Raw genomic sequence first — 27,179 nt, 5'->3', positions numbered from 1 at the left:
AAACAGTCAGACCGAACTCACCTGCCCCCTCTGCCCACGCGGCGTCGCGCCAAACCTATGCAGCGCCGTGGCATGTTCAGCGAGGTCAGACAGTAGCGGAAGCGTGGGTTGCCGAGCCCACCCTCTGACGGGCTTACCCAGGGCCAGTTGCCACTCTGGTCTGGACGAGACTGAGGGAAGGTGAAGAGGAGATGCAGGAAGAGAAAATAGGGGAGAGAGGAGACGTCACATATTAAATCTGAGAGCAGAGAAATATATTGGATAAGAAAAAGGGCAAGTCTTTTGTTATTGCATTGTGTTGTCCAGCAGAGTGTGGAAGACTAACGGCCAGGCCAGCCAGACTGGCCGGCCTGCTGTTGGCACTATAAATAGAAGCACGGGAGTCACAGGAGGGCACTCACAGCGTAGTACTGACAGCCGGCCTTCCTCCTGAACGCATAGCAGCCATCTGGGTCATTCTCCTCTTCTGCCTCGGAGGAACCTGAATGGATCTGTACAATAAAAACAACGAAAGTTAATGAAGAGCGTAGGACTTGAAACCACACCTAGCCAAGCATGATGACAGTCAATATTGGCTGGGTGATCATTCTCGGTTCTCATTTTTAATATTAGTTTCCATACTGAAACCACACCGAAAACAAAATCAACTCGCACTCGTCGGAAATGAAATCCTGTTACCTGTGAGAAGGGTTCTTCGTCTGAGCTGGGGAAATCGTACTGGTTGAGGTCCTTGGGATTGAATACCGAGGGCCCTGAATGTTGAGGCGCTGACAGAGGAGGGATCTTGGGTTTCTTTTCGTATTTCCTTTTGGGTCGTACTGCCTCCGTCTTCTCCGGCTGTGAGGAGGGAAAAGGGAAACCGTGCTTAATGTTTATACTACAGTCTGCGGAATCAGAAAGGCATTTCAAGATGCAGAGCAGTGCTGCTGTTTGGTGGTAGCCTAGTGTTGGTGGTCTATGCACAGGCGAGGAGTGCGTGTAGAAAAACAACCGTGAGTAAAAGAGGCATTGATATGCAGATGGCAGCGTGCGCCAGATGCTGCTGCCGAGCCAGATGGCTGCCCCTCCCCTCCTCAATCCACCCCGTGCCACCGTTCACCCCAACTTCCCCTGTGGGACGACCCCTCCCTGTCTGAACAGACTCCAACTCTACTAGGATTAGTCAGATCCTATTCAGTCCTTAGACGTAGGGGACAAAGCAAACAGAGAGGCAGGGACTCCGTGGCGTAGAACTGCTGTGTCAAATCAACGGAAGGAGTGAGGGTTAGAGTGATGAGGGAGGAGGGGGGGGCACATTAAACCAAAAATGAGCGTCTGTAAACAAAAGGGAAAAGTCAACCAGCTGGTAGAGGAAAAGGGAGCGGAAAAAAGGGGGAAATAGTTGTCTCCCTGAGGGGTGGGGGGGAGGGTTGTTGGTCACTGGAGCTAATGAAGTTATAATGAGAAGAGGTGACACAGAGTTCACGATACTGCTGTGTAATGAAGTGCTACATTGTCGGAGCATATGGCAACTTAGCTTTACATTAAATGTTTTGGAGTTTGAAGGAGTCAGCACATTTAGTTTGTTCCCTACCGCCTCAATGACACAACTTTGATGAACAGAGTGAACCATTTACCCCTTTCCCACCAAAATGACTAATCTTTGGTGATTGTTGGAACACTAACAAAGACAGTTTTATTTTGTTTCTCTATGTCGAGCTTGAATGAAGTGTGTTTTACGGCAATCGGCGACGTAAAATTCCTGTTTTCTGACTGGAGTCTGGTGGCTTTGAGGACAGCATTTTAATTGTATGTTACTAAATTATAATAACTGTCCAAATCCATATTGATTTTTATTTATGATATATTCATATATTCATTTGGGGCGACACAAATTAGCGCGTCCACCCGGGTGTCACGTTTCTGTCACTTTCCGATCGGAGCTGGAGCCGATAAATACCCGTGACTACTGCAGAGTCATTTGTCCCAGGAAAGAATGACGAATGTAACCTCTCCCACTAAAGATAAAACCCAGATGTTAGTGGGTGTTAGGTGGGTGTTTTGTCTAGTCTGTCAAGTCTTTTGGCTGAGGGCTACCAAAGAGTCTGGTACAACCAATTCATCTAATTCTTGTTGTCTTTTGGAAAATAAAACGGCATTAGAATTATTATTTTTTTCTCTCAAAAAAGTGAAAAATTACACATTCACACGAAAATCTGCAATCAGTTACGTACTCCCAGTGTGGCAATTAATTAAAATTAATTCATAGCGAGTTGCCATTTTTAAATGATGTACCTTTTCAACAATGAAAATGTCAAGATCTCCTTTGAGTTCAATGTGAAGTACAGTAAACTGCATTGTACATCTCCTCACTTCAGCCATCATCAATGTGTGAATTGATTCGACGTGAAGGAGAAATGTGAAGTCAATATCATCTCATCAAGAGCCGGAGAGGTTCCCATTCTGCTCCTGACATTATTAGAAGGAAGCCAGTGTTGCGTTGTGAATGCAGATGGCCTTACTTTCTTGTAGTCCTTCATGTCCATGTGGTCCTGGTGTCTGTACTGGTTACTGCTGGACTGGGGAATGATGGGGATGGTGTAGACGGGCTTCACCAGAGCTCGCTGTGCAAGGGCCTCTGCCATCACCTCACTGCCAAAGTCTGTCATTGTGTTCCTGGAGGACAGACAGAAAAAGGGGTAGAGGAGGCATTTTTACAAATCAACTGCAGAATGGATTTAGGGATTATTTTATGGTTAAATTGAACCACTTTATATATTTAAGAATTCACAGAAACAGGTCTCAGTAGTATCAGTATTAGAGATGTTCATATTGTATTGTAGCCTAATTCATACTGCAAAATTCGGCAACATGATTACTAATCAATGCGTAATCGTCAACACCATACAGCCGCGGCCAACAGACAAAGGAACCTCAACTTCAGTGCATATAAAGAGCCACACTACTGTCAGACTACACACACTTTGCAGTACACCTGGGTCACTCTACGGCGGCATAATATCATGAAGTGGGCCGGAGAAGAAGCTATCTATTGAGAATAGAGCGGTCCCAATCTGGGGGTGAACCCTGGCAGTGATGCGCAGGCAGAAACCAGGCCAGGATAACCAGAGGAAATTGAAATGTCACTACAAATCAAAAGCACTTCAAGGAGAAGGGTCCAATTTAAGCTCACACTGACAGCTGCTTTCAGAGCAAATTCATTCCGTTCGCATGTCATGTTTAGATGGATCACAAAGACTCCGCTGGGGAAACAAAAGAACGATTCAAAGTGGAGCTTGGAAAAGAAAACCCCCCCCCCACAAAATAACACAAACATGTAGTCTAGTGTACCTCCTAACAGACTGGGAAAAAGATTCTAGCAGCCACAGAGAAGTCAATAAGCTAATTTGCTTCAGACACTACTGAATAAAACAGGGTGAACTTTAAATTGATAATGCATGCAAAACAGTGTACATAACTGTGCCCCCAATTAACACGAGCAGCGAAGCTTGACTTTACAGAAAATACGTGGTCGACTCTTGACACTATCAATCTTGTGTCCTAATGGCCTCTACTTGGCGAGTAAACAAAAGCCTAATCAAACATGAAGGTTAACCACATAAGCCACCCAAAACGCCGCGTGTAGTAAAAGGTCTGACGCCGTCACCTTCTCAGCTTTCAGGAGATAAACAATTAGTGTTAAAACCTTATCAGAAAGCGTTCCCAAAGCGCCGCTGCAGAGAACGAGAGCGCAGCTGCATGACACGATATTGTCCAAAAGAATTTATCTGTTCATGAACATCTGTCATCTAATCGGACAAGCGAAGCATGCATTTATCATACTGCATCATAAATCTCTGTGAAAAAAGGCCTCCTAATAGCAGCTACTTGCCTAACAAGGTAGTTGATGCAGTGCAGACAACCCTAACAACCACTGCCAAAACTCTCTCCGGGCCAATTTCGCCTCGCTGGTCTTTTTTACCTCTTTTCCACAATCTCCAGCGTGAGGTGCAGCAGTTCCCTCTTGCTCTTTTCCCTCCTCTTGATCATCTCCAGGATGGTGACAGCTCGGCTCAGGTCCCTGCGCAGCTTCAGCATCTTCTCGTACGATGCCTCGTCATTCTTTCGGTTCTGAAAATGGCACAGCAGTAATTCAGACACAAAGCCAAAAAGTGTTCCCATTTATACAGAAACTTTATCAGGCACCAAGTTACTGAGGCTTTCAACTGTTTTTAAAACTTTGATGTTAGGGTTTATTATATAACTATGAATAACTTCCCTCCCACAAAGATCAGAGGCAGTGCTCTTTGGCGGCTAATTGTCCCACAATGGGTTAAAACAACACCATTGCCCTTTAAGATAAAAGGACAATTTTCAAATACCAGTCTACCGAGAAGCCATAATATGCATGCAACATATCCAACAGCACAACTTCTTCCATTTGCCTCTTTCTCCTGGCCACAGATTTCCTACCTTCCTGGTCTGCATCTTCTCCGTCCGTCGACGGAAGGCCACGTAGGGGTCGCTGGTGCTAGAGCCATCCCTCTTCTCCTGCTTCACGTTGGGGATGAGGGAGCCACCCTTGCAGGTTTTCCTCTTGCGGCTCCAGTAGTCGAACACTTCCTTGATCAGCTCGTCGTCCTCCTTCAGCAGCAGCTTGGCCTCCTGGAGACTGACGAGCTGCGGAGAGACCCGAGTCGGTGCAAAAGGTCAGAGCCACAGAACTGTGACAATAAATTTAACAAGCACATCCGTGTGTTGCATGTTTAATAAAGACATCATAAACTACACAAGAGAGAACCCGGGTGTTTTAAACAAGCTGCAGTCATTTCAGACAGCTGTAAACACTACAAAACATTGCTTTTTGGCGTTCAGCAGTGTGGTGGAGTCGTGTTGCCTTCCGGCACACGTCATAAAGTCATACCACTAAGTTTGACAGTTGCAAGAATTTAAGTAGCCTACTTATTAGTCAGAGATGACAAGAACGCCATGCAGTAGCTTGGAGTAGAAAATGCAGAAGCTTTTTGTAACTATTAAAGAAACAAAGGACTACACCTCTCAAATTACTGGATAAGAACCAGTACTTTATTCACTAAAGCACAATCTGACTCAGTGGGCTTATTTATTCTGTGTTAAAGTAAAGCCAGAGATGTGTTTGTGCAAATACCATGCAAACCCGTATTTTCCCCCCCACACAGACTGACAAATACCTGCTGTCCACTGCCTTTCTCCAGTCGGTCTATCATTTCCTCAAACTGCAGGGCTGTGATTTCCATTTTCTTCTTCAGCTTATTCACAAAGGTCTCATCCTCTGAATCTAGGTCGTAGTCTGGCTGCTCTGTATCCAAACTGAAAGCTGTGAGATGGAGAAGAGTCGGTTACTGAAGAGACGAAACACAGACACATTAACTCAAAGGCATCGCCAGGAACAGGAGCACCTGAACTAGACACGGCATCGCTTCTGTAAACACTGTCTGAGCAGGCTGCACTGTGCATGAACTTGATGACTTATTATTAAATAATCATGACAGATTGAAGAATATTAAGCACATTTTATTACTCAGTGGGGAAAAAGCTACACTTTTAAACTTGCAAAGACAATTTATTAATTTTCCTGAGAATCTGGAGCATGTGTTGGATTAGACTGTCAGATGGACTAGGGGAACTTAAATCAAAATGAGTGTTTCAAGAGCAAATGTGATCCAGTAAAGTGAAATAATGCCATGTTATGATTCCATAATGCAACCATGTCTCCTTCAAATGACATTCCCATACAACTAAACTGCATTCTCATTACATTTCGATGGTATTTCCTCCCAGATTACGGTCGCAGTTTTAAACACGCGGTTGTAAATTGAACCAAAACAAAACAAAAATGTAACAAAACTACGTGGTTAGGTTTAGTAAAACATCATGGTTAAAATGAGTTAAAGTTGACTTTCGGTCTCCTAGGTGAAAGTCATGTGTTTGCTTGATCCATCCACCACCCCCGACCTCCTCCCTACGCGGACCATCATTACAAACAGATTTGTGAAACGTCACAAACATAATCTACGACAAAATACGTTTCCCTCGAAATGCAATTCACAATGTAGATTCATATTCTGGGAACGTCATTTTTAGGAGACTGCATAATTCAGAGTCATTCGTATTTAGCAACAGTAAGTCAATAAACACAAGCCATGGGGTATGACAAACAGATGCCTTTGTCTTCAAACAACTGCTGCCAAACTTTCTTAAAAAATAAATAAACACTATTTATCATGAGAAAGCGCTGTGTTTGTGTTTGATTATGTGCCTTCACCAACAAAATGAAGCAGTGCTTCAGGACAAACACCAGCATCCAGACTGGGAACATTACCAGCCACTTGCTCATAAATATTGCCTGTGGCTACGTTTTTTTTTGCCCGACCAGTTAGTCTGGCCAGAATCTCCAGTCATGGCCTGGAGATTCTCCAGACAATAACATAATGGTCTGGTAAAATGTGGAAAGTGTCTGTCTGTTGTAATCCATCAGCTACTGTGACCACTGGATAGAAAAAAACAACAACATATGTTTACTGCAGTGTCACTAGCAGAGCCTAATCAACACATTAACCTGTCAAAACCTGAAGCACTTGGAAAGGTATGCAGCACGCCCCATATTTAAACTGTTAGATAACAGAAAAACTGAGCTGAAAAATATGTTGTTTTACAATGAAAACGTCTGCTACAGCTTTCCCTCTGATTTACATATTGCTAATTCAAACACAGTGCATCTAATGGCTGCAGTATACAGCTGTTTAATGCCATTCTCTCCAGATGAGGGAACTTCTATAATCATTGTAGGAACCAGAAAACAAAACCACGCTGCAACCACAGCACAGAGGGACGTGTTAGGCAGCAGATACAGCAATTCTTTCTGGTTGCAAACCTATCATTTCACCAGTGCGAATATACCAAATTAAATTTTGAATGGAGCATGCTTTCAGTGCAATTCTCCTTTCAATCTCCAGCAATAACCTACTGACCCCTAATTTCTATCATCCTGCTTCAACACTTCCAAACATTTTTCTGAAATCACACATCTGCTGTCAGACCCTCCGGGGACAAAAACATTCACAATGTAACACAAGACGCATGTCAAGACATATAAAAATGTCCCTTTCGCACATGAAATCTGCGACTCTGCTGTGTTCAATCACATATGGTAGTGATTTTTTAGTGTCCATACATGACAAATCTATTAATTTTTCAGCATGTGATCTGACATAAATGAAGTCTGCGTATGTAGCAGCCAGTTTGACTGAACTCATAATGACTAACTCCAAACTTAAATACGCAAATCTGTCAATCAGCAGCGTAAAGCCCTCTGAAACCATCAGGCACACGCGGAGCATCCGACAACATCACCACATGCTCACAGACCACTAACGCAGCTAAGAGGATAATCCTGTTGCAAGCGGGCTGCTACTCACGCTGTATGTGAATAAGCTGCTTTGGCATCTTGAACTCCCCGGGGTAGAGGGACTCGTAGTGCGTGATGTTGCGCTCTGCCTCGGGGACGGGGATAACCATGTTGTCCCGCTTCTCGCCATATACCTGCTGCGCCGAGATGGCCCGCTGGAGATGGTGCTCCTGGAAGAGAGAAAGAAAACAGCTGTTTACAATAGACTGGCTGCCAATTAGACTTTTTTTTTTTAGTAGTATACAGTTCTTTTTAGAGCTGCAATGATTAATTGATTAGTTTTCAACTATTAAATTAATCGGCAACTATTTTGATAGTCGATTAATGAGTTTGAGTAATTTTTTAAGGGAAGAAAAAGTCTAAATTCTCTGATTCCAGCTTCTTAAATGTGAATATTTTCTGGTTTCTTTAGTCCTCTTTGACAGTAAAATTAATATCTTTGAGTTGTGAACAAAACAAAACATTTGACGACGTCATCTTGGGCTTTGGGAAACATTTATCAACACTTTTCAACATTTTATAAATCAAACTAATTGATTAATCAAGAAAATAACCGTTAGTTGCAGCCCTAGTTCTTTTTCTCCCAGAGACATGCTCACACTAGCAAGGCAAAGTAAATATCAGATTTATCAACCGGTAGACCAAAACTGTTTTACATAAATATCGCTTCATGACATGGATATGCATCGACAAAATAAAGTATACTGGTGTGTAATGGGAATAAAAAATGAGCAAGATTGATTTAGTTGGTGAACACATCTCTCTCTTTCAACATGTCGGGAAGGAGGCTAAATAACGCTCCAAAGTTGGGCTAGATTTTAGCGAGGAAAAACTGGCATGGCCAATTTCAAAGGGGCCCTTGAAACTCTGACCTCGAGATATGCGGATGAAACAACAAACGTCTCTTTCAAAGAGGACTAACAACCACAAAACAACCAGATATTCCAGATTACCAATATTAAAGTACTGGATTTAACAGCACAGGCTTGTGGGTTAATTAATGCGGTTTGCAGCAGAGGATCTTGAGGTCATTCCACTCGAGCCTCAGCACAATCACAAATGACATCTCACATTAGGAGAGATTACAATCTCAAACTCTCATTAAACTTGCAGGATAGATTATTAACCCCATATGTTGCAGGAGTTATGGGGAGATAGTTGTACAATGTTTAAAAATATATAAATGAAAAAAATACAAGAATTTCCTTTTTTGGTTTTGTTGTTTACACTGGTATTAATCCTAAAGCATGTAATGGGTATTAGCTGCTGGCCATTATCCAAAAACAAAGCATTTTCTAAACAGGATAGGGCCTCCGCAGTCACGAATCATCCTAAATCCTTTTCAATTCCTTTTACAGATTATCTTCTATTTTTTTCTGGCAATTCCTGGCTCTTATTTTTCAACCTTATCTCTAATCATTTGTCGAGGCTTGTCTAACCAGGCAGAACATACTATTTGTCATAGTATTTATACCATCACAGTTCTCAATGCTGTATCTCAAGAGAAATGAGTCACTGGTAGAAGGATTGTGTAGGATTTGGGGTGCTGAGCAGGGTCTCTCTGAAATACAGGGAGTATCAGCGAGTGCATTGGTGTGTCAATCCAATACGAGAGTCAGTCAGTGTTGCTGTACTTCAAAGCATGTACTCTCTCAGGCAAAGACGTCATTGCGGGGCCCTGCACAGGTAACCCTACTATCACAACAACAGTGACTCATTGTTTTCATATTTTCTGCAACTCCCAGCTAGAGCCAGTCACAAAGTTAGTCGGGAAAGAAATCTGTCCAAAAAGTTTACAAATGCACATTCTGAGCCTTTGGGATCGTAGATGAAAATACCTGCAAGTTTTTTTTTTCCAGCAGCAAAACTGCTACTCTAACTAACTTGGCAGCACAAGCAAGGACGTTGGCAAATGAGTCACATAGTTTGACTCTTGAACTCCGCAAGCACAGAATGTTTTTACATTATGTAGTCTGAGAGTCAACCAAAGAAATGTGCTGCTAAGAAGAATCCCACACAAACATTAATCACATACTGTCGAAAATATGTCTGAATAACATATTAGCGATGGGTCTTCACATACACCCTTATTATTGAATGACTCCAATACAAACAGACCTATTTTAATAACATCTGCATCATGTACACTGCAGCTTATTACAAATGTATGCTCACTCTGTACTGCACAATCTTTGCAGGCCTATCTCTCAGCGGTTGATGCAACAGATGGCCAATACAGTCAAACTGACTGAGGCCCATCTTGCTCTAACAAGTACTTTAACAGGGCTCCTACTCATTTTACACATTACACACTTTTTTTTCACAGCCACAGTTTCTTGGGTGGATTTTCGAGATATGGGTCAGTGTTCAAGGACATACCAATTGTGGCTGGCAAATGTGACCGGCGACGAAACCACGTCTGTGCATGGCAAATCTTCATTACCCGAAAACCGTTTTTCCGTTTTAGACACTTCCACACTTGCGTGGGAGTTTTTTAAGTGGTTAGGGCCTTAAAGTATAATCCAAAGCCATGAGGAGCTCTATGTGGAGTAACAGGAGAACCATATCAGAGCTGTGAGCTGGCATGAAAGGACACAGCATGTGTCCAGAGCTGAACCATCTGCCCCTGGTAAAGCTTATCAACGAGCCGTGCGTTGTACACTTTCTCTACGACCAATGCACAAAGAAAAACAGCTTATTGCGTCAGCCAGACCATTGTTAAGTTCGCCATGAGGACCTTGGGAACTAAAGTGAAAGTGTTCACCCGAGAGGTTTCAGGCCACATCCATCACCCGCTGCCTGCTTGTTAGTGGCTCTAAATGGGTTTGGGATGTAAACATGCCACAAACAAACTGCCTTCTATTCACAAATCACTAGTAATTTGTCACCGACGTTAAGCTGGCGTGTTACATTAAACACGACTGAAATTGGCATGTTCACACACGCAAATCACAGATTTTGGACCCAAAAAAGTGCTGCATTTGGCTTTGATTGTTGCAATGTGTGCAGACAGTCCAGCCAAGCTTGTTGAAACTATTGCAAAGTCTTGTTCGCTGCCCACAAATACACAACCACCTGCAATCAGCCACCAGTTTTGTGTCATCCTACATTTAACAACCCCTTGGTCTAAAACTGCAGAGGCTGTGGTTCTCCGTCTCCTCATCGCAGCTACTCTCAACTTTAAATTTAACTAAATCTGAACTCCGAACACACAGTTGAGTTGCAATAACGTTCTTGCAATTGCCTCAGCTCTTAATAACAGTTTGACATCTGAGAACACGGCACAAATCTTATTAATTTGGAGCACACTATCAGCCTTAACCAGTGATTGCAAGCAAAAGCTACTGTAAATCTATGTTGAAGGGAGTTTTGTCTTGAAACAGAGAAACATTTGAATTAAACTTTTTAATGACGTGTCCGTATAGAGCTGAGTATCGGTACCTTTAAGGTACTTGGTAAAAACCAAGTACCAAGTTGTATCAAAATTTCTCCAGTCAACCAATACCTGCAATCGATTCTTTTTGTGCCCAGATCTAGAAAAAGATGATCGTTTTGCTCGCAACCACGGCAAGCGTTCTTCGATTCGATTTGATTGGCCCTCTACCACAGCAGCTACAACCCATACAGATAGAATTGCCTGCCTGCACACGGCTTCGAACACGGAGATTTCTGAGCCGACAGCAAGCAGCTAACGGTGTTTACAGCGCTAACAAGCGGCAACAAGTGCTGACAGAGCTAACAGTTAACGTGGGGGGCAACCGGAGGGTGGCTGTTAAGGTTATGGGACAACACGGTCCCGCAACCGTGTGTCGGGGGACGGCATTATCAGCGCTAACCGCTGTATGAGCGCTCTGCAGTGCGGCGCCGATTAACAAGCCAGTTGGACACACACACAACTTCCATTCACATGATGGGTATCAAATGAAGTACTGTTATCAGTATCACTTTAAGGATACTGGTATCGGTACTGATATTGTGATTTTTTAAATGACACCCAGCCCTAGTACATATCATGGTAAGTGCTAACACAAAAACAATGTCCATAAAGTTTCTTACAAGTAGAGATGAAAATGTGTACATAAATATAATAACTCTGTTTTAGCTTAATCACACTAAAACATGCAACCATTCACACTTCAATTCACACCTATGGGCTGTCTCCAATTCAGCTCACTTCAGACTGTGGGAGGAAACCAGAGCATCCGGAGGAAACCAACCAATTTTTAAAAAAGTCTAAATGTAAAATATGTTTCTTCCAGACATCCATAAATATTGTATGCACCATTACTCAGCGACAGCCACCTGGCATGGCTGTGTGGCCAGTAGTTACAGGGCTCTGATGACAAACAAGACGCTGGCAAACACAAGGACAGACTACTGTTTCGTCAAGGAGTTGCCAGCCGAGATGACATGACCTTATGTAAACTCTCCGAACCAATGCTTAACCAACACGGCGCTGGGTTTGTTCCCTCGTGTAACTTGTCAAACACATCCTCAAATCTCGCCCTCTCTGAACCCCCACTGTCTGACATGCTGATGAACCCTGAGCTTTGCAAGTTAAGGAACCTGCATAAAGAGTGAGCGTAAGGAACCAATTAAACCTGAGCCTGGCCCAGCCTCGCCTTTGCACGCCTCTGTGGAGGATATCAGCTCGGCAGATTGCAGCAGGCTACCCTGAGCTGCCTCAGACTTAAAGATATCCTGATCTTTCGCAGCTGTGATCCTCACAACCGAGGTTCACAGCCTGGGATTTCCTCTGTTGAGGAATAGGGCGAGTAGGGATAAAAGGGCTTTTGAGAATGGCACATAGGCAAAAGTAACAGGTATTTATAGGACCTCTTGAAGCTGTTTGTTTTAATCAAAATTTAAAGTTGACATGTCTTTACTGAATGTTGTTTCTGGCATAATTTCGAAAAGTTTGTCCACACTGAAAAATTATCTTTATTCTAGATCTTCCCACACAAATAAACAATGAGAAGAGGCAAGAATAGATCAATCCCACTACTCTTATTGATACTTCTGATCAGTTTGGTACTTAGTTTATATTTAAAATATAACTAAATATTTCTAGAGCAGCAGCAGTCATGTTTACAACAGCAAAGTCACTATATAAACTCAATAAACTCTCCTCCGTTTGCTGATGTGAGTCACTGCCTGCAGGTACCGCTGGTAAATAGAGGAGTGGCTGCTTTGGCTCAGCCAGCAGCTAAGTTTACAAGAATATGCCAGATTTTAAGATACGCGGCAAACTAAGCGACACAGTTAGACTACAGAGACAGCTTTTGTTTTAGGTTGTTTGCAACAATTTGCTATAGCCGAGCTAGCGCGCTGTGGTTGTGTAAAACAGGGCCGCGGTGGAAGAGAGACTGCAGACGGAGCCAATTTAAATATTGCTTTTCTACATGCTTATTTATGCTTGTTGTATTGATAAGATACAGTATTGGCTTTTTACTCGCAAAGGTTTTATTGCACTTACTTAAGAGTTATGAGCGTAGTTGGAGGAGCTCAGCCCCGACACAGAGAACAGAAGAGATGCTGCAGCGTGATAATGAATTACACTAAAACATTAAGAAGTACTGATACAAGAACCAGTAATGTTGAAGCTTATCAACACTACGGTCTTGAATAATTTAACCCCCAGGGCTCGTTTAAATACGGGGTTTGCCATCCATAGGCAAGAGTTCAAGGACACTTCAAGAGAAAACACAACTGCACGTTATTTCTGGCCTGTTAATGGACACACAGCGGGCACAAATACTGAAAACCCCTCAGTCACAGCGTAGTAGTAGTAGTAGTCCTCTGCTTCTCACCCCAGAAAATAAACTAATATCGAGCCTCCAGTTCTCGTTCTTTCTACACAAAATGTTCTGGGACTGTGGAGACTTCACAGCGGCAGTGCCGCTTTCTGTCACGGCCACAGATGCAGATAGAAGAGAGACAAATGAAAATCTATTTTTCACAGCACCACGCGTTCCTTCCATTAAATGTTCCCAAGAAAAATAGATGACTCCAACAAAAGTTGCCATGGCAACAAAAGTGTGGCCTCCAGCAGGTGTTTTCAGCTCATGCCGAACTAGAGGAAGGCGATGAAGTCTTGGGGAAAATGCAATCTGCTCAGTGAGTCAAGGCATACACACCCCATTTAAAAAATATCCACAAAGCACAGCAATGCATGCAATGAAACAAGCAGGCAGCCAAAAAAACAAGACAGGCTACCACTAAATTCCTTCCCATCTAAGTAAACTCAACACGATTGAGGTTTTACAACATCTATAATTCAAAGGAGAAACAACATTGCCCTTAATAAACTACCGCAAAACACCATTATGACAGCATCTAAGTTGCAAGACATGCAACACATGTTGTTGGTGGTGTAGAAGAGCTATACAACCGTAATGAGGGTGTGTTTCTTCAAAAGCTCATGTGGTCATCGTGGCAAGTTCTCTTTATTTTGAATACTAAGACGACTTTTATAATTTATGACACCTTGACACGCAACGCTCCTCAGACTCGATGAATCTCTGCATTTCTAACTATCAGTGCAAATGTAACAATAACAGACTCCCTGATTAGGCGATGGGACAAAATGTTCCTGTTGGCCACCGTCATGGTGATGTACACTAACTCTACTGCTTCTGCAAACTGCAATGTACTGTCGCACTGAAATACAAAGCTTTAAAACAGAACATATACTCATGTGATGTCTGTTAAAAAAAGCCACAGTGGTGCACAGCAGGTGAATTGTTTTTATGCCGTGCAGGAGATTGTGCGAGGACAGATTATTAGTGAATGAAGTGCCATATTTCCGGTTCCATTGCAACTAATGATGGCGCACAAATAGTGCTTTTAGAGGTTAATTATTTCTGGCAGGTTTGACGCCATGAATGCTGATGAGGCAGACGCACAAAAGGCACTTATTTTGGTGATTTCAAATGAGCCAAAAAAAGACGTCCATCAGCTACGATTCAGCTTATCACTGACTCCAGATGTATTCTTTCCAGCATCAAACTGTATATCCTGATAAACTGCAAACAGAACTGGCGGGTTTACAAACATATATTCCTTCCTATGTGTGCACGTCGTCAAAGCTACATCACCACGCATGTTTACTTGCTTCTTAAATAGACAATATTCTCAGGTCAGTGTGTGGTCACTCAGCCAGCTCGGCACAGCAAGACTCCATTGTTGCTGGACAGGATGTGGGTCAGGGAGCTAAGCCATGCACAGCCTTGTAGTAAAACTGTCCTCTTTATCACCACCGTCACTCTGTTATGTAATGCCGCTGTGTGTATGTGTACAGTAGGTGGGGGGGAGGGCCGGCAGGAGGGGGCAGGATTTCTGCTGACTTCGCGGGCTCCCGTATGTGCTCTCCTAGTGTTTGTGTCTGCTGAGGCATCTCGGCGGCATAGAGGGGCTCTCCTGCCGACGAAGGGACAGAGAGCGGGGTCGAAAGGGGTAATAAACACCAGCTTATACGCTAGGCATTTATGCTTTCTTTCTTTCCAGCTATTAACTAACAACAATATCCATCCATAAATAATCTAACTATTTAAAAGCAGTTCAGGTAGGTTAGTTGGAGAGCCTATTCTACAGTGTGGTCAATGAATGAGTGACCCTGTTTGACTTGTGCTTATGGCTATATCTGAGCTATCGCCAACCTGACCTAGTTTAGTCCTGTAATATTCTTCACATGTTGATTATTTGTACATTTACTACCTCAATTATTTTGTAACTAAAAAACGGAACATTTTAACTTGCACACGTTGCTAATGTATATAGTACGTTATTGCACACTTGCTAATGTTTATAGTACATTATTGCACACTTGCTAATGTATATAGTGGGTTATTCTATGTTTATAATTTAGATTTTGTATGCTAGTTGTAGTAGTCTGGTATATCTCTAGTGTATTCTGATATTCCTTATATTTTGTATTCTATGGATATATTCCTCTAGTGTTTACATGTACATTTAAAGTACTGTTCCTGTATGTGCATTACCTGGATAACCTGCTGCTGTAACACAATTAACTTCCCAATTTGGGATCAATAAAGTACATCTATCTGTGGTTTAAAAGTTGTGGCTTTACATAATCCCGTCTACAAGCTCAATGCAAATCATTTCTATATTTAAACAAGACTTACGTGTGAGTATGACACAAGAGTAAACAAACTAGGATAGTCGTAGACGAGAGAGTGAACAAGCCAAAACAAATATTAGACAATCTAAATATAGAGAAAAAAAAGACCTTATCAGTATTTAAACTATAGCTCTTAGTGGCAATCAAAGCATCCATGACGGTTATAAAGGACATTCTGCATGACAGCAAAATATAGTCGCTAAACTCACAACTGTTTACAAACCACACTAAAAGAAGCACTTTAAACGTGGCTACACCAATCCAGACTGCTATCTTGTTGTGTGCCCAGTGACCAAAACATGTGCTCAAAACACAAATGCATCTTCCTCTCTCTAGGATAACACTATCATCACCATACCATGTTATATATATTTGTTTAGTGATATACCGCTGGCTCTTAGTGGCAATCAAAGCATCCATGAAGGTTATTAAGAACATTGTGCATGGCAACTGTAACACATTACACAGAAATGTGTACAACTGTTTACAAACCACACTGAAAGAAGCACTTTAAATATGGCTACACCAGCCCAGACTGCTATCTAGTTGTGTGCCTAGTGACCAAAACATGTGCTCAAAACACTAATGCAGCTTCCTCTCTAGGATAACACCATCATCACCATACCATGTTATATATATATATATAGTGAATTATGTTCTTTTGTTTCAGAAAGAGTATGACACAAGAGTAAACAAACTAGTAGAAGTCAAGAGAGTCAACAAGCTTAAAACAAATATTAGACAATCTAAATGTAGTGGCAATCAAAGCATCCAGAGGTTTATAAAGGATATTCTGCATGGCAACTGTAACACATTACAAAATCAATTCACTAAACTCACAACTGTTTACAAACCACACACTGAAAGAAGCACTTTAAACGTGGCTATACCAATCCAGACTGCTATCTTGTTGTGTGCCCAGTGACCAAAACATGTGTCTTGCACAAAACACTAATGCAGCATCCTCTCTAGGATAACACTATCAATGTGAATTATGTTCTTTTGTTTCAGAAAGAAAGAATATGACACAAGAGTAAACAAACTAGTAATAGTCAAGAGAGTCAACAAGCTAAAACAAATATTAGACAATCTAAATATAGGAAGAAAAAAAACGTATCAGTAATTAAACTAAAGCTCTTAGTGGCAATCAAAGCATCCATGAAGGTTATAAAGAAATGTGTGCACATTTCAAAATAAAAGCACAACTGTTTACACTGAAAGAAGCACTTGAAATATGGCTACACCAACCCAGACTGCTATCTAGTTGACCAAAACAGGTGCTCAAAACACAAATGCATCTTCCTCTCTATAGGATAACACTATCAATGTGAATTATGTTCTTTTGTTTCAGAAGGAAAGAATATGACACAAGAGTAAACAAACTAGTAATAGTCAAGAGAGTCAACAAGCTAAAACAAATATTAGACTATCTAAATATAGAAAAAAAAACACCTTATCAGTTATTAAACTATAGCTCTTAGTGGCAATCAAAGCATCCATGAAGGTTATAAAGAAATGTGTGCACATTTCAAAATAAAAGCACAACTGTTTACACTGAAAGAAGCACTTGAAACATGGCTACACCAACCCAGACTGCTATCTTGTTGACCAAAACAGGTGCTCAAAACACAAATGCATCCTCCTCTCTATAGGATAACACTATCATCGCCATACCATGCATGTCAAAACACATACAGCTCCCTGTGCACACTGTGCAATCCTGCAGGATCTGCAGGATCTGCAGGATCTGCAGGATCTGTCTCTCTCTGCAGCCAGGCGGTGTGTGCAGCACACATGGCAGAGCTGGAGCTGTCAACACCTAGCTGTCAAACAACCCTGTGCTGTGTGAGAGTGTCTCACTGTCTCCCCCTGGCATTCATTCACTGAAAGTACACCCCGTCCGAGAGAGAGAGGAGGAGGCCCATCTACTCTGCCTTTATACCCGAAGAGAAAGTCAACAAAATGGTGGAGCAGAAACAAGTCACGTGACTTTCTTTGTGCTTTCTGGTGCAATTTCAAGCAAAACAACACACAGAAACACGGCTCACTAACACAATACCAAACCCTTGAGACGTTACGGTAGCATAAGTGGTGGATAATGGTGGTTATATTCAGTATTCGTCGAGATCCGTCGTGTGTATGAGAAAAGATTTTGGCCGCCATTTTGCACCGAGCCTTGCGCAGGCAGCAAGAGGAGCCTCGGAGGGATGGAGGAAACACGGCCGAGAAACATCCACAATGAGGCGGGCACGCAGTGAGAACACATACCGATTCCTCCTCTTTCTCCATCCCGGTGGGCATCTGCGGCACCGCCCGGTTGATGGAGGCATACTCGTGCAGGTCCGGTAGATCCTCGCAGCGGAAGACGGGTAGAGGCTTACTAGCATCCAGCGCCCGAGCCCGAAACGACAACTTACTCATTGTTTTTATATTAAAAGATGCAGCATATATTCAAATCTGCTAGGAATAACAGCAGGAACGCCTCGAGTTCTCATGGAGGAAGCGTTTTGAAGAGTCAAACCGGTGGGTTGAGGTGTAAAGTAGGGGGTCCGAACAGAGCCCGAGCAGGCCCGAGTTCGGTCGCTCTCTGTCGGATTCTTTTTCTCGCAGGCTCCGCTGTTCCCTCCTCCGGTTCAATACGCCATGGCCAACATGGCGGACATTACAAACTCATGCAGCTCTCGCAGCTTCAGATCCGAGAAGCGGCCCAACCCCCTCGATCACACGAACAGCCATTCCCACGCAGTTTCGCACGCGTGCGCGCTCGCGAGACCCTTGGGGTACTTGGTGGTGGTGGGGGGAGGGAGGAGGAGGTAGCGTAGCAACGGTGGGGGTGAGAGATGCTGGATGCTGATGAAGAGGATGTGAACTTCCCAGGCTCGGGATGTTCTCATCCTGTAATACGACAGGGATGATGATGATGATGATGCTGACGTATACAAGAGGACAGATTTATTCTCTATGAAATAAAAAAAAAAAAAAAATGCATGTATGAAGCAGATAAAAACAATGTTGAACACATCTGGAATAAATCATTCTAAACTCATATTATTTCACAGAAAATCATTCTTTTGACCATATCTATTATTTATTTTGCAGCAATAAAAGAAAAAGAAAAAAACAAAAAAAATAATAAATAAGATTATTTTTTTTAACCTTAAAAAGGACACAATTTCTAACTTCCGTATCGTGTTAAAATTAATGTGCAACCAAAAATAGGACGCCTGTTCTGCCCATTAGATTACATTATTATTATTTTTTGCAGCAATAAAAGAAAAAGAAAAACTGTCGCACTACAGCAATAAAATACATTATATTTCCAGGTAAAAACACAATCACCTAATTATGTTAGATTAGATTTTTGATTTATTCTCTATGGAAAAAAAAATCAACAGGAATTACAGTTGAAATGTAAACTTTTTTTGAATGCAGCAACAAATTTGTCAAAATTTCAAACAGGAATTAAGATTCCAGTATAAAATGTATATAGTATATAAACATAGTCAATATCGATCTGATCCAGTATTGATATCGGTGCATCCCTAATTATGAGATATTTTATTTGAGATGCTGGATGCTGATGAAGAGGATGAGAACTTCCCAGGTTCGGGATGTTCTCATCCTGTAATACGACAGAGGATGATGATGATGCTGACTTATGTACGAGGACAGATTTATTCTCTATGATGAAAAAATAAAAAATAATATTTTTTTTGCAATATGAGAAAATAATGTTGAACTATGAAAACAAGAGAATATGTATGAAGCAGATAAAAACAATAATGTTGAACACATCTGGAATAAATCATTCTAAACTCATATTATTTCACAGAAAATAATTCTTTTGACCATATCTATTTTTTTTTTTTTTTACAGCAATAAAAGAAAATGAAAAACTGTCGCCACACAGCAATAAAATACATTGTTTCCAGGTAAAAACACAATCACCTAATTATGTTAGATTAGATTTTTGATTTATTCTCTATAAAAAAAAAAAATGAAGCAATATTTGAGAAAAAAATAATATTTTTTTCACAGCAATATAAGGGAAAGGGAATTATGACCTGATTATAAATATTATATTTAAATAATCACAATTAAGTTTTTATGCAAATAACCACTACAGATGGCAATAACAAACTACAGTACAGTAGTGTGTAGGCTACAGTACCCTCCCACCCCCAAAAACAGGGCTCCCCCGGAAGCTACGGTGACATTTGAACACTGTAATTTACCATGTATAGAATGTTTTTCATGTAAATTATATTGAACATTGAATTACATCAGATCTAAAATGCTATTCCTTCATTTAGCGCATAGATTTTAAAAGTGGCAGATACAATTTCTGAGTGGCAGACAAAAAAAAATACTTACCTGCCACAGTGGCAGGCAGTGAAAAAAGTTCATTTTAGACCATGTGAATATCTAGAACTATAACTAAATATGTATGAAGCAGATAAAAACAATGTTGAACACATCTGGAATAAATCATTCTAAACTCATATTATTTCACAGAAAATCCTTCTTTTGACCATATCTATTATTTATTTTGCAGCAATAAAAGAAAAAGAAAGTCGCACTACAGCAATAAAATACATTATATTTCCAGGTAAAACACAATCACACATGGTTTTGTTAGATTTTTTTTTTTAACCTTGAAAGGTCACAATTTCAAACTTCCGTCTCGTGTGTTGAAATTAATGTGCAACCAAAAATAGGACACCTGTTCTGCCCGGTAGATTAAATTATTTTGCAGGTAGCGCCACCCTGTGGTTCAAGCACCAACATACTACAATTCTCCACTATTATTACAAGTGAACTGTATCTGCTAAACAGGGTTAAAGCTAGAAAAGTGGGGAAACATTCCCATCCCCTACAACTTTGTTGCCATCAATATGTATTTTTTTATACAAAAATAAAAAATATTATGTTTACTCACATCCTATGCATGCACCTGCAGAGACTGGACACAACTAATATAATATCTCATAATTAGGGATGCACCGATAACGATACCGGATCGATATTGACTATGTTTATATACATTTTATATTGGAATTTTAATTCCTGTTTAAGTTTAGACCAATTTGTTGCTGCATTAAAAAACTTCACATTTCAACTGTTCATTTTGAAAAAAAATTACCAAGTTGCTGGAGTACGATTTATTATTTTATTAATAAATAACAATTCAGTAAATGCAATTTTTAAGTTGAGTCTGATGCTGTCTTACACATAAAAGAATGATCTTGGTCACTTCCACCCAGTGAGGCATACATCTTCTTCATTAAACACCGGTATCGGATCGGTACTCGGTATCAGCCGATACCCAAAGCCCAGGGATCGCTATCGGTATCGGGACTGAAAAAATTGGATCAGTGCATCCCTACTCATTATAAAATGGTTGGGCAGTAAAATCCAATTTATTAAAGCTATGTAATGTTGGTTTAGGATGAATTATTCATTGTCTCAAGCAGTACTGCAGAGCAGTACACCCTGCAAATTGAAAGTATGCCATGCTTACAATTAAGAAATTGATAAAATTATGATTGGCAATATGGCAAAAGCTATACAAATACAGCCAGAATGAAAATACTGAAGTTGACTTATTCTTGAAGTTAATTAACAGTCCAAAACAAACACTCTTTACCTAAAATTACTGATACTCTTATGTAATTTTTGACAATGTGCCTGGCCATAAACAATAAAAAAATAGTACGCTGTGGTGTTGTAATTGTTTGTAATGGTCGGTATATGATGTTATGACCAAAACAAACGCAGGATAGATCCATGGATTCACGCTTTGTCAAGCAAACAGAAATCAAGATACACTCAGACAGGCAACATTGTTTAATTTGTCAACTGTCAACAAGTGTTGCTTCATCCCAGTGTAGCTTCATCTTCTTGTTCGTAACTGTCAGATGTGGAAACCAGCAGTCTTCTGGCTGCTGTAGCGCAAAAGCTTGGAGGGTGGGCAAACTGTGCATCCTGACAGGTCCCCCCTGCACATTACTGACGTACTGCGGTGTTATTGACATTTGATCACCTGTTAGATGAGACATGTCGTGCCTTTTCCACTGACAACATACTGCAGCTGTCTGGATGTTTGTTTAAATCAAACAACTCTCAGTTACTGCACACAAATAAGTCACCGACTTCCAAAGCTGATCATTTCTGAAATGCTGAAGGCAATGTGTTTGGCACAAATGATCAGACTACTTTCTAAGTCAACAAAATGATATGCCTCATCCATTTTTAATATGTAGGCCAACAGCTGCTGAACATTTCAACACAAGGTTTAATGTTTATGTTTGATTTAAATGTGTCCCAAAAGAGTGGCTTGCATAAAGAATGGATATGTGGTTACTCAGCATATGGTACTCAACACTGGCCCAAAGACAGAGAGGTATATGGGACTGCAACTAAAATTTATTTTCATTGTCGATTAATCTGTCAGTTATTTCTCGATTAATCGATTAGTCGTTTGGTCTATAAAATGTCAGAAAGGTGAAAAATGGTCGATCAGTGTTTCCCAAAGCCCAAGATGACGTCTCTTGTTTTGTTCACAACTCAAAGATATTCAGTTTATTGTCATAGAGGAGTAAAGAAACCAGAATATATTCACATTTAAGAAGCTGGAATCAGAAAATTTGGACTTTTTTTCTTAAAAGAAATTACTCAAAACCAATTAATCGATTGTCAAAATTGTTGCCGATTAATTTAATAGTTGACAGCTAATCAATTAATCGTTGCAGCTGTAGAGGTATACACACAGAAGTGCATTAACTGTAACTCCTTGCTTCAGATGTAAGAGTGTAAAGCCTAGTTAATAATCCTATTATTAAGTATTTTCAGTAAGAATCAATATGGAAACTCAAGGAAGCCTCTATACAGATGTTTCAAAGTATAATATCTGCATTCTCAGGCATTACCAACTATCATACTGTTTGCACACAACACCTGTCTACACACAAACAACAGTTTGTGTATAACATCATTAGATATATTCATCATTACAACACATCTGTGGGTAACGTTTGACACTGCAACACATATGCCTAACAACAGATGAACTGTGCAAACACCAATTTACTGCACATGCAATACTGAGAAATAAGAAATGAGTGTGCAGACATTTTTAAGGTGGGCATTGAACACAGCCCTGATCTTAGCTACATTGTGATATACAGGGGTACAAGATATGCAAATATACATATTTTATAGTCAAACCAAATGAGAAAGATAAAAAAAGAAATGCAAATAACCTGTAGGGGTTGGTGAGAATTCCTGCAGGCATGAGTGAATGATACAGATGTGGGAGGCTGACATCATAATAATCATCATCCATTTGGGAACAATAGGCTCACAGCTGTACACCATAATGGAGACCTGTGAAACAGAGAGATGCATGACTAATAATCAGTCTAATCTATTTAAAATACATGATTAATATGATTTTATTAGCCACAGAAGATGCACCATGTCTCAGCAATTGTTGTCACATTCTGTATTTTCCATCTCTATTGGGCATTAATTACATCATGCTTTTAATTACATCACACTAGCTGCTGAACCATAATCATGGCACCTGCACTTTATGATCCTTTTATTTGTCTATATTTTAATTTGAATGTTTTTATGTTTGCTTTTACTGCCAAGAGCTGCTAAACTTTTTTTTGTTGTTTTCCATGACAATGACAATAAAGTCTCTATTCTATTCTATGCTAAACTGAAATATGTGGGATCACTGTGGGATATAGTATGGAGCTAGATTTTGAAAATATGCACAACACACACCCACACTAGCATTCTCAAGTTCCCATTTGCTCTTTTTCCAATTCAAATTTCCTTTAGTCTTTAATAATGTATAACAAGTTTTGTTGCTACAACACCACCAAAGAGTGCAAGAAAGACAGACTAATATAAAACAGTCTAATCTATTTAAAATACATAATTAATATGATTTATTAGCCACAGAAGATGCACCATGTCTCAGCAAATTGTTATCACATTTCTGTATTTTCCTTCTCTATTGGGCATTAATTACATCATACGTTGAAATATGTGGGATCACTGTGGAATACAATATGGAGCTAGATTTTGAAAATATGTACAACCCACTCCTTTAGTCATATATGGGTTGTTTGCACTAATGTGTGCACTCTGTGGTGGTGTTGTAGCAACAAAACTTGTTCTACATTATTAATTTTATTATTATTATTATTATTATTATTATTCTCAAAATCTAGCTCCACAGTGATCCCACATATTTCAGTTTCTGATGTAATTTAATGCCCAGTAGAGAAGGAAAATACAGAAATGTGACAACAATTTGCTGAGACATGGTGCATCTCTGTGGCTAATAAATCATATTAATCATGTATTTTAAATAGATTAGACTGATTTATATTAGTCTGTCTTTCTTGCATTCTGTTGTAGCAACAAAACGTGTTCTACATTATTAAAGACAGAGATGCAAGAAAGACAGACTAATACAAAACAGTCTAATCTATTTAAGAAATGGAGGATTAATATGATTTATTAGCCACAGAAGATGCACCATGTCTCAGCAAATTGTTGTCTGTATTTTCCTTCTCTATTTGGGCATTAATTACATCCTAAACTGAAATATGTGGGATACAATATGATATGATGCAATTTCCTTTAGTCTTTAATAATGTTGAACAAGTTTTGTTGCTACAACACCACAGAGTGCACATTAGTGCAAACCCATATATGACAGAGACAAGAGTAGGTAAATAGAGCAGGACACGACAGAAAAATATATATATATATTTAAAAAATGCATGATTAATATGATTTATTAGCCACAGAAGATGCACCATGTCTCAGCAAATTGTTGTCACATATCTGTATTTTCCTTCTCTATTGGGCATTAATTACATCATAAACTGAAATATGTGGGATCACTGTGGGATACAATATAATAATAATAATAATAATAATAATAATATATAATAATAAATAATAATAATAACATACACCCACACTAGCATTCTCAAGTTCCCATTTGCTCTTTTTCCAATTCAAATTTCCTTTAGTCTTTAGTAATGTAGAACAAGTTTTGTTGCTTCAACACCACAGAGTGCACATTAGTGCAAAAACCCACATATGGAAGAGTAGAGTGGTAAATAGACAGGACACGACAGAAAAAAAGACATATCTTCTGTGCAAATGTGCACGACAACCATGCACCACCATGCAGCCGATTGCAAAGCAGCTTTTGAAGCCCAAAGATCAGACATCAGACAGCTGTGTTTGCATAAGGAACAGAGACACTGAGGCTAGCTGACAGGCTGCTAACATTAGCTTAGCCTCAGTTTACCCTGAACCCTGCGCCATTTAGCAGCCAGCTAACACTTTCATTTCAACTCGCAACTAACTTGTGTGTTATTAAAAGGCTTCCCACTCGATTCCCACGGAGACAACAGAAAGAAAACTAGCTTGAGAAGGAGTTTCAACTTACCTGCTGCTATTAGAGCCACAGGAGAGGATGATGAAGATGATGATGGCTCTTCTTCTTCTGGTTGTCATGCTAGCCTCGATGCTAAGGCTGGTTAGCTCCCTGCAGGACGCCTCTCAGAGGGATTTATTAAATGTTGTTTGTGTTATTAAAGTGAGGTTAACTCGCTGTAGAGAGGACGATGGATGCAGAAAGCCACGGTGGAGGAAGTGTTATATCCTGTCGGTGGTGGTAAACTTGGATAGTTCGCTAAAAGGTTACTTCGACTAAAAGAAAAGAGATCCAAACTGACCACAGAGCCACTTTGCAGGCGGGTTGTGATTGGAGGCTGAAGAAAACCAATCACCTGTAGAGAGCTCGGGGAGGATGAGCTCACTGGTATTAGCCCACCCACTAATAATAACAATAATAGATGTAATAATAATAATAATAATAATACATATAATAATAATAATAATGATAATAATAATAATAATAATAAATATAATAATAATAATAATAATACATATAATAATAATAATAATAATAATAATAATAATAATGATAATAATAATAATAATATCAGTAATGATAGTAATAATAATAATAATAATGATAATAATAATAATAATAAATATAATAATAATATTAGTAATGATAGTAATAATAATAATAAATATAATAATAATGATAATAATAATAATATTAGTAATGATAGTAATAATAATAATAATGATAATAATAATAATAATAATAAATATAATAATAATAATAATAGTAATAATACTACTACTACTACTAATAATAATAATAATAAATATAATAATAATAATAATACATATAATAATAATAATAATAATAATAATGATAATAATAATAATAATATCAGTAATGATAGTAATAATAATAATAATAATGATAATAATAATAATAATAAATATAATAATAATATTAGTAATGATAGTAATAATAATAATAATAATAATAATAATAATAAATATAATAATAATGATAATAATAATAATATTAGTAATGATAGTAATAATAATAATAATAATGATAATAATAATAATAATAATAAATATAATAATAATAATAATAGTAATAATACTACTACTACTACTACTAATAATAATGATAATAATAATGATAATGATAATGATAATAATAATGATACTAATAATAATAATAATGATAATAATAATAATAATAATCATCATCATAATAATAATAATGATAATAATAATAATGATAATAATAATAATATAATTAAAACAATAAATATAACTTGCATAGTATAAATATATGTATATATATATATAAAACGTAAATAATAATAATAACAATCAATAATCAGTCAATAATACAGATGAAATAATAATAATACATTTAAAATAATAAATATATATATATATATAATTTATTTTAATAATTTATTATAACTTAAATAATAAAAATAACTTGTTAATAATACAAATATAATAATAACAATAACAGTAATAATAATAATAATAACGATAATAATAATAATTTGTCTATAATAAAATAATATTTAAAATAATAATAATAATAATAACTTGTCAATAATAATAATAATAGTGCATTTTTATTGTATTTTTTGTGTTCAAATTATGCAGTAGAAGAGCAAAGGCTACACATAACAATATAAAAAAAATTATACACATTTTTAACTAAAATTACTAATTTATTTAAACCACTCACAGACCAACAAGTGATGAGATGCAAAAGCTACAGTGTTTTTTTCCCAACATGGTTGCAGCATATTATTTGTTATGTAACTGTCTCCAAGGCTAGTCACCTCCCTCCACCCCCCCGCCGTCGTAGGGCAGGGCTGCCTCCTCTGAAGCTGTGATATTTGCACCCCACATTTTGTATGATGAGACACAGATGAAAGAGAATGCTGCATAGTGGAAGCATATGGAGTCATTTCAGGAGTCATGCTCCACCACCACCACCGCCAACACCATCACCACTACCACCACCTCCCACTGGCTGTTAAAGCTGCATGCACGCCTGCCCGGTGACTCTGGGAGTGGAGGAGGCATCGCTATGATTAATATCGCTTTGCTCAACTCTCCCAGCAAGGTTATCAGCAGCCATCTGTAGGCAGCGAAAAAACCCTAATATCCATT

The 27,179-nt window shown here is 39.1% G+C and overlaps 1 protein-coding gene across 2 annotated transcripts in view; it reads right to left on the bottom strand.

Annotated features, from left to right (window-relative positions):
* The window catches only part of epc1a (enhancer of polycomb homolog 1 (Drosophila) a), a 37,543-nt gene extending 12,194 nt beyond the window's left edge, over positions 1 to 25,349 (bottom strand). The window contains exons 1-10 of one of the 2 annotated variants that reach the window (XM_074622608.1): positions 25,051 to 25,349; positions 22,829 to 22,952; positions 7,437 to 7,596; positions 5,190 to 5,335; positions 4,453 to 4,659; positions 3,962 to 4,110; positions 2,502 to 2,655; positions 679 to 837; positions 402 to 491; positions 22 to 170 (exon numbers count right to left, since the gene is read on the bottom strand). In XM_074622608.1, the coding sequence (XP_074478709.1) occupies positions 22 to 170; positions 402 to 491; positions 679 to 837; positions 2,502 to 2,655; positions 3,962 to 4,110; positions 4,453 to 4,659; positions 5,190 to 5,335; positions 7,437 to 7,536 (1,154 nt within the window). In that variant the 5' untranslated portion in view covers positions 7,537 to 7,596; positions 22,829 to 22,952; positions 25,051 to 25,349. Of the gene's footprint in view, positions 1 to 21; positions 171 to 401; positions 492 to 678; positions 838 to 2,501; positions 2,656 to 3,961; positions 4,111 to 4,452; positions 4,660 to 5,189; positions 5,336 to 7,436; positions 7,597 to 17,834; positions 18,448 to 22,828; positions 22,953 to 25,050 lie in introns of those variants that run through there. The other variant, XM_074622607.1, reaches the window with a different exon arrangement.
* Positions 25,350 to 27,179: the final 1,830 nt, after the last annotated feature.

Source organism: Sebastes fasciatus, chromosome 21 (assembly GCF_043250625.1).
Source record: "Sebastes fasciatus isolate fSebFas1 chromosome 21, fSebFas1.pri, whole genome shotgun sequence".
NCBI classification, from domain to species: domain Eukaryota; kingdom Metazoa; phylum Chordata; class Actinopteri; order Perciformes; family Sebastidae; genus Sebastes; species Sebastes fasciatus.
The sequence above is the reverse complement of the archived record's forward strand: the minus strand, read 5'-3'. Positions and strand labels throughout refer to the sequence as shown.